The following is a 7,704-nucleotide window of genomic DNA, read 5'->3' as shown; positions in this document are numbered from 1 at the left end:
CCCATAGATCTGAGCGCACCGAATCACAGACCAGCAGTTCAACACTGGGTAACTGAAAAGAAAACCCTAGCGACCTCACTGTAATTCGTATATAAATCCGCTTTCTTCTTCGCTTAGCGATTCCTTCCAGAGAGAGAGAGAGAAGGGGAGCTCCAATAAGGCGAAAACAATGGTGTCCGGATCTGGAGTGTGCGCTAAGAAGGTGGTGGTGGATGCCCGCCACCACATGTTGGGGCGGTTGGCTTCGATCGTGGCCAAGGAGCTGCTCAACGGCCAGAAAGTGGTGGTTGTGAGATGCGAGGAGATCTGCATGTCGGGAGGACTCGTTCGACAGAAGATGAAGTACATGAGATTCCTCCGCAAACGGATGAACACCAAGCCTTCTCATGGTCCCATCCATTTCCGAGCTCCCGCCAAGATCTTTTGGCGCACTGTTCGCGGGTCAGTTGGCTGATTTTGAAACATCTAGAGCTAAATTCAATTGGTTTTTGTAAAGATTTCAATCTTACTCTTTGTTTCTATAAAGATTTGAAGCTGAATTCAACTACAATTTTCTAAATAATTCCTGGATAATGACAACATTTGCAGAATGATACCTCATAAGACTAGTTCTATTTTGAACTGGTTTTGAAACATCTAGGGCTAAATTGAACTGGGTTTTGTAAATATTCCTATCTTTTCTTTTTTCTGTGTAGAATTGAAGCTGAATCTAACTGCAATTCTGTAAAGATTTCATGGATAATGACAACATTTGCAGAATGATGCCTCATAAGACTAATGTCTTATTTTTAATTGATGTTGAAACATCTAGAGCTAAATTGAAATGGTTTTTGTTTCTGTAAGAATTGAAGCTGAATCCAACTGCAATTTCGTAATGATGACCTTTGCAGAATGATACCTCATAAGACTAAGCGTGGAGCAGCTGCCCTTGCTCGTTTGAAAGCTTATGAGGGAATTCCTTCCCCATATGATAAGATTAAGAGGATGGTCATCCCTGATGCTCTTAAGTAAGTTTCTCAATCGTCTTTCTTTTTTTTATTTGCAATATATAAGTCTGATTTTTCTTGTAATTCTTTCCTGATATGTTTCAAAAATGAAATTAGGGTTTTGAGGCTTCAGAAGGGGCACAAGTACTGCTTGTTGGGCCGCTTGTCATCTGAGGTTGGATGGAACCATTATGACACAATCAGGGTGAGTATTATCTTGTCATTCTGTGCGTTGCAATTGGCTATTCTTCGATCCATTCGTACCATTGTTTTTTTTGAGAGAAGCATTATTTAACTTAATGTATGGCTTAAGTTTGTGTTGGTTAACTTTGTATTTGCATGTTTTTAATTGCATGTTTAGTTGTTGAGATAACATTCAATCCAGGGATGTGTTTCTTTTTCCTCTTGGAGCTTTTAGGAAAGATTTGCATGTAAAATATCCATCTTATTTGGATGGTCGTATATATATTTGGATGATTATATCCTCATTTCCATGTTTTGAATGTCCGACATGGACATCGGACAAATGTACTTTAGGAAGAATGTAGAGTTGGAGTAACATAGATCGGTACTAAAGACTAGGATGTATCCTGTTTAAAGCTTTATGAATTTACTGTACTGATCTCTAATTAAAATTGTACTTGCATCAAGGAAAAATATCAGGAATCCGACCCAAAATATGTATTGTTACATTACTTCTTTACCTTTTAAGGGATCCCAATGGGATTTCGACTTTATGTCTTGCATTCCTAATTGTAAATATATGTTATTTATGTCAAGTGCCCTTATTTATATATTATTATGGCTTATCTTTTGAAAATTTTCTTAGAGGCCATTCTTTTGAACCTTGAGGATGTGAAATTAATAGATAAATTACATTACTAAAAATATTGTTTCTAACTAAACTGTGGACATCAGGAGCTGGAGAAGAAGAGGAAGGAAAGGGCTCAGGTTGCATATGAGAGGAAGAAGCAGCTGAACAAGCTTAGGGTAAAAGCCGAGAAGACTGCAGAAGAGAAACTCGGCTCTCAACTCGACATCCTTGCCCCAGTTAAGTACTGAATTTCTAGTGGCTAGCTAGTTTCATACAATTTTGTTAAAGGTTATTGGTTTCACTATTTAGTTCCGTTTGAGATGTGGAGGTTAAAATTTTTGTTGAATCTTGGGTTGTCCCTTTTTTTTAATGAACTTTTTGGTGTAGGATCATTCGAATATAATTCATATATGCTTTTTATAATTAGTGGATGCATTAAGACTATCGGCATTGCTACTGTTATGGAAGCTTCATATGTTTGATAATTGATGAAAATCAATTATCGGAGCAAGGGGTTACTTTGAACAAATATTTTATCACAGGTGCAATCTAAAAATTATTGCATCAATAAGCTCAAGCTCGAGTAATAAAAGATATTTGGTTTACATTTTCCAGACTTGAAAATCAATGTCTGCGACATTTATTTTGCTCTAAATATTTTCGGAAATCTGCCATTTCTATCTTGAAAAGAGAACACAATAAAATAAAAAACTGGATTGCATTTTGCAGCTTTTTTTTAATTACCTTGTCGACATTACATGAGTGTGGAAGAACTTGGTATCAATAAATTTCTTGTACTACAAGGCTACGTATAGTCGGTTTTGTTATTTTTATAAATTTTGTTTATGATTTTTTAAATAAATTTTAAATTTTAAATTAGCTTAGTTAATTTTTTAATTTATTATTAATGTCTTTTGACCTTTTACTTTTAGTAAAAGAATAAGAGTCAAATTGATTAAAAGTGTAAATATTTAGGGTTAAATTTGTTATTTATACTTTGTATATAAACACCAAATTTTAATAGATGCTAAAATGTAATCCAAAGTTAGTATAGGAGATTTTGTGATACTTTTGCTAGAACTTTCAAGCATAAATCACAAATAGGCATAAATAGTCTTATTTAAGCCAACTGAAGGCTATTAATTAAAGCGAGATCATTTTGAGCTAGGTTAGGATTCCTACACGGGCATGTTCAGGATTCCTACATTTTGGCTTTTGTTAATACACAGAAGAGTATAGAGAGAGGAGAATGGTAGTTGAGGAGTTCGGTTCACCTAGTCAGGTGATTGCAGTCGTAAGCCAACTAAAAATTTGACAAATGCAAGTGCACCTATCAATTAATAGTATAGGTACGGTGAGTAAAAATATTGTTTTCACGAGGACTAAAAGTACTAGTAATAACTGTTTTTTTATTATTTAACTAATAAATTGGAGTGATTGATTAAAATTAAAATGAACTAAATTAATTAACTAAAGAACACAACAAAGAACAAATCAGGAAAATAAACGATTAACGACCAAGAAGCAAAACAATACTTAGGAAAGAATCCACCTAGACTTCATCTGCCATTATCAATCTAAATTACGTAATTTCTTCACTTAGTATCTTGATTCATAAAAATCCTTAAATTATGCTAATTTCTCTTTTCAAGACTAAGAGCAACTGACTCTAGGTTGATTAATTGAAATTTTTTCTAATTAAAACTCCTATCATCGCATTAACTCAATTTATAAATTTCTTTATTAGATTTTACTCTAATTCGGTAGATTTATGTCTCCCTATTTTTAGGATTGCATGCAACTTCACTCAATTACACTAGAACTACTCTTAAACAGGGTCCATCAAACATGGATTAATAGTCTAAAAATATTAAATCAAGAATTAAGCACACATAATTGAGAATAAGATTTAAGTATTACTGCGTAAAAATAGAAATCAAATAACAGAATCTATCCTACGGTTCATCTCCCTAGATAGTTGGAAAATTAGTTCATGATAGCAAATAAAAACATCCCAAAGACAGTATAACCACAAGAAACAAAGAAACTCATAATAAACTTCAAAGAAATCAAAAAGGAGATCTTCAATCTTGATGGAAATCTATTTCAGAGTCGGCTTCAATGGTGTTTTTCGAATTGTTTTCTTGAGTATTCAATGATGGCTTACTCCTATTTTCTTATCTTTGTCATATATAGGTCTTAGAATGCCCGAAAACCCTTAAAAATTGCGTTTTTCTGCTGTTTAGAGCGCAGTTCGCGAAATTGACACGGTCTAGCACATGGTCGTGTGGAAGCCTGTGTGGCTCACACAGCCATGTGTCCAGTACGTGTGGAATGGCCCAGCTTGTATGGCTCTTGAAACTTGCTCTGATTTTTCGATTTTCACTCGTTTTTTGCTCATTTTGCTCCTAAATGCTCTCCTAAGTATAAAAACATGAATTTAAAGGATTAGGAGCATAAAATTCATCATTTTAAATTGAATAATCATCCAAAAACATATTAAGAATAATATTAAAACATGTTACTTTTAGCACTTATCATCAAGACAGAGAGCTGGAAGTTATTGAGAATAACATTAAAAAGAGTTTGGAGTATTTATAGCCAGACTTAGTGTCCTTCCAGGGTCCCCTATCTTCATCATTCTTGGAAGTATTTACAGGCAGGGGTCCTATGCAGGATGGTGTTAACGTGTTGGACTTGCCATTTAGCTATCATTATATAGCTCGCGGGATGTCTTTGATGGGCCAAAGATGTCTGTGACAAGATAGATCATATTATTCATTTCCACTCCAATGGGATAAAGCAATTGAGCCCATGTGATGTTTGGTAACCAAATGGCTTCATGTTCCCAATGAAGATTAAACTATTTTTTGTCCAAATAGTCAACTCGAAAGGGTGAGCTCATAAGAGATCACTTGGTTTGCTGGTGGTAGGCTTACTGTTCAGGAGTCTTCTAAGCTTGCCATGTGTCTTGTCAGAAATTGGGGTAAAAATATTCCCTTTTTTTTTTAGTCAAGAGGAGTGGCCTTCCTCGATGCGCTTCGATATAATAACTTTCTCTTTTCCTGGTCGCTCCAGATGGTGGCTTTATTTCACGGGGAAACATTATATCCAAATGTTTGAGGTTTTGCCATAAATGTACTTTAAGGACTGTATTTTCAGGGAGTGGTGATAATGATGATCAACAACCTTTTTAGACAGGCGATGAGTTGCCCTTGGTTGCTAATTATCCTTCAAAACGATGCGTTTTGGGAGATAGGTTTATATATATATCCCGGGTTGTCTTCTTCAAAATTACTTTACTTCCTTGTTGTTTGAAATTTTTGCAATTGTTTCTGGCCGTTTTCTTGCTTTTGTTAATTTTCTACAATGATTTTTACATTTTAGTAGTTTATTTGCTTCGATTCACCTTATGGTGCTTCTTTTTATCCTTGTTAAAGCTACTTCTTGCAATTTTGTTAAAAAATGGCTACGGGGAGATGAACGGTTTGACAAAAGTCAAGGTAAGGCTGGTGGTCGTTTTGGACGTGCTCCATTGAGATAGGAATCGAAAGGGTTAGAAAATGACATCGATAAAATTTGGCTAACATGTTGCTAGAAGGTCTGAGAGGGATAATGACAAGCTTGTTGTTAGCCTTAGTTATCCATGTTCTACGACCCCTCGGAAAGATCACATAATGTTAGCAAAGCTGGTGGAAGGCCAAGATTTTTCCTTCCATTGTTTCTTCTAGAAGTGGGTTTTACGCTTCCCCTTCTGGATTTCATTTGGGGCGTTTTGTATGACTTTAATGTGGCAGCAGGGCAACTGTCAATTCTTTCTTGGTGTCTACCTGTTGGATTTTTCATGTTTCACAAGAGGGGGATATATCATTTCGATCGGATGTTTTAGTATACGTATTTTTTGTGAGAGTTAAATAAAGATAGGCTTCTCGAGTTATTCGAGTTTGTCCCTAAGATAGAGAACCTGTTTTATGGTGAGACGGTGACCGTGCATATTAATTACAACAAATATATCCTAGTAGAGCTGAAGTTTGGTAGAAGATTTAATATTCCTATTAAGTAGACACGACCTTCTACTGGGAAATGTTATTATCATCCACGTTTACATGACATTCTTGGAGGTTCCTACCAATTCAAATTGATAAACCAAAAGGGAATTATGGTGGTCCATCTCAAAATTACTTTGAAAGGCGTCCTTAAATATTGTCTTGAGGAGGGAGGTATTAGGGAGTACACAACTCAAGACATGACGGATGGTTCGAGAATGATGAGACGATACCTTCGTATCATATGCCTTTCCCTCCCACGTTAGATTCGGGATAACTAAATATTTGCGAGGGGTGGCCTTGGAACCCATTTGCTATGTCAATAAGCTTTGCCACCTACCTAATCACAATTCGGCAGTACCTCCAAATATTGACCAAATTATTCCTTAGTTGTATGATGATAGCCACTTGGGTGTTCCAGAACTTCTTAATGTTAACAACGATGAATCTGGTAACAGTTTCTCAGATAATGCTTGCCATTTTGCATATTTTTTGGGGTTAACCCCTTTTTTTGGTATTGTGTAAGTAATGCTACCTTGGCTAGGTTAAAAAGGCCCAACAAAGGTGTTGGGGACTCTGAGAGGAAACGATTGAAAAACGAGTCATCTAGGTAAGAGCCTTTTGCAAGGTCCAGGGGAATAGTTATCGATGACTTCACAGGTCCTGAGCCTCACCTCCGACGACCAATTGCTTCCAGTGATGCTTTACCTAAGGCTACTCCTGTCAGGTCCTTGCCAAAATCCTTATAGCGTAAACAACATGAGCTGCCATTAGAGCTCTCGCTAGTATGGGGTACACACCTTCAAAAGTTGTGCCTCAAAGCGAGAGAGATTAATGGCAAAAAGAGACAAAGGATTTTTTCGCATAGATTCATGAGTGAGATAGGAGAATTTGTTAGTTAGAGGCACACCTTAACTTTTTTAATAAAAGGTTGGAGAGGCGGATCTAGGCTTTGAGTGGAGAAAAAGCTCGTCGAAGGGAAAAAATTGAAAAGTTGGTAAGTGGCCGAGAAGGTCGTAGATATCGTGGCAGCAATCATTCCTATTATCAGAATGCAAGAAATTCTGTCATTATTTCGGGAGGTGAGTATACTATAGGGGTGCTCTCACTGGAATCAATTTCAACACCCTGAAGATGCTACAATTGAGGTAGGACCATTTGGGGGAGCTACTGCAGATGGTGGTGTTAGCAAGGATGTTTCCAGCTCTTATGATGATGGTGACGATGGCATTGATCTTGGTACCTTTCTTGACAAAGGGAAGGGTCTCGCAGATCTGAACACTTCTTTTGACAAGGGAAAAGGTCTCGTTGTATAATAATTTTGTACAAATTTTTTCTTTGTATACATCATTTCGTTTTATTGAAATGTATACAATTTTCTTCAATCTTTGTGTTTCTGTATTTATATTTTTATTCCCGGTGTCATATATTATATTAATTGACAAATTAACATTCAAAAGGCGTTTTCTATTTTTTATGGTCTTCTGTGTTGTGAAATAGTGGGTGTATAATTCTTGTACTTGAGCAATTTGAATTGTTAATAGGGTGGGTGGGTCATGTTTTGTTGTTTGGCTATCTTCATTTGTTCTCTTAAAAGTGTTAGCTTTTGACATATTGATCATCATAATGTTGAAGCGAATTGTACAAGTCTTTTGGAAGGACATCAAGTACGTTTAAGAGCATTTAATTCGAGGCTTGATAGTGACATTTAGGGAAGTGGTACCAATGATAGCGCCTTACCTAAATATCCTGTTTGACCACATGTTATTCTTGTATTGGATAGTGTCAGGGCGCTATCATTGGTAAGAGGATATTTAGGTAGGGAGAGAGTAACACTCCGTGGTAAGAAGATATCATT

The 7,704-nt window shown here is 36.2% G+C and overlaps 1 protein-coding gene across 1 annotated transcript; it reads left to right on the top strand.

The window, feature by feature from the left end:
* Positions 1 to 2,223, top strand: LOC108467648 (60S ribosomal protein L13a-4). The gene is made up of 4 exons (XM_017768364.2): positions 1 to 441; positions 891 to 1,007; positions 1,104 to 1,191; positions 1,905 to 2,223. The coding sequence occupies exons 1-4, from the start codon at positions 170 to 172 to the stop codon at positions 2,046 to 2,048; spliced, it is 621 nt and encodes a 206-aa protein (XP_017623853.1). The 5' UTR covers positions 1 to 169; the 3' UTR covers positions 2,049 to 2,223.
* The last annotated feature ends 5,481 nt before the right edge of the window (positions 2,224 to 7,704 follow it).

This window comes from Gossypium arboreum, chromosome 8, assembly GCF_025698485.1.
Source record: "Gossypium arboreum isolate Shixiya-1 chromosome 8, ASM2569848v2, whole genome shotgun sequence".
Lineage (NCBI taxonomy): Eukaryota > Viridiplantae > Streptophyta > Magnoliopsida > Malvales > Malvaceae > Gossypium > Gossypium arboreum.
The sequence above is the reverse complement of the archived record's forward strand: the minus strand, read 5'-3'. Positions and strand labels throughout refer to the sequence as shown.

Excerpts from the sequence above, each read along its gene's own strand:
- LOC108467648 (XM_017768364.2), top strand. The coding sequence starts at position 170 with ATGGTGTCCGGATCTGGAGTGTGCGCTAAGAAGGTGGTGGTGGATGCC. Across the intron at positions 442-890 it reads TTTTGGCGCACTGTTCGCGG|AATGATACCTCATAAGACTA; the intron begins GTCAGTTGGCTG and ends TGACCTTTGCAG. Across the intron at positions 1,192-1,904 it reads ACCATTATGACACAATCAGG|GAGCTGGAGAAGAAGAGGAA; the intron begins GTGAGTATTATC and ends TGTGGACATCAG.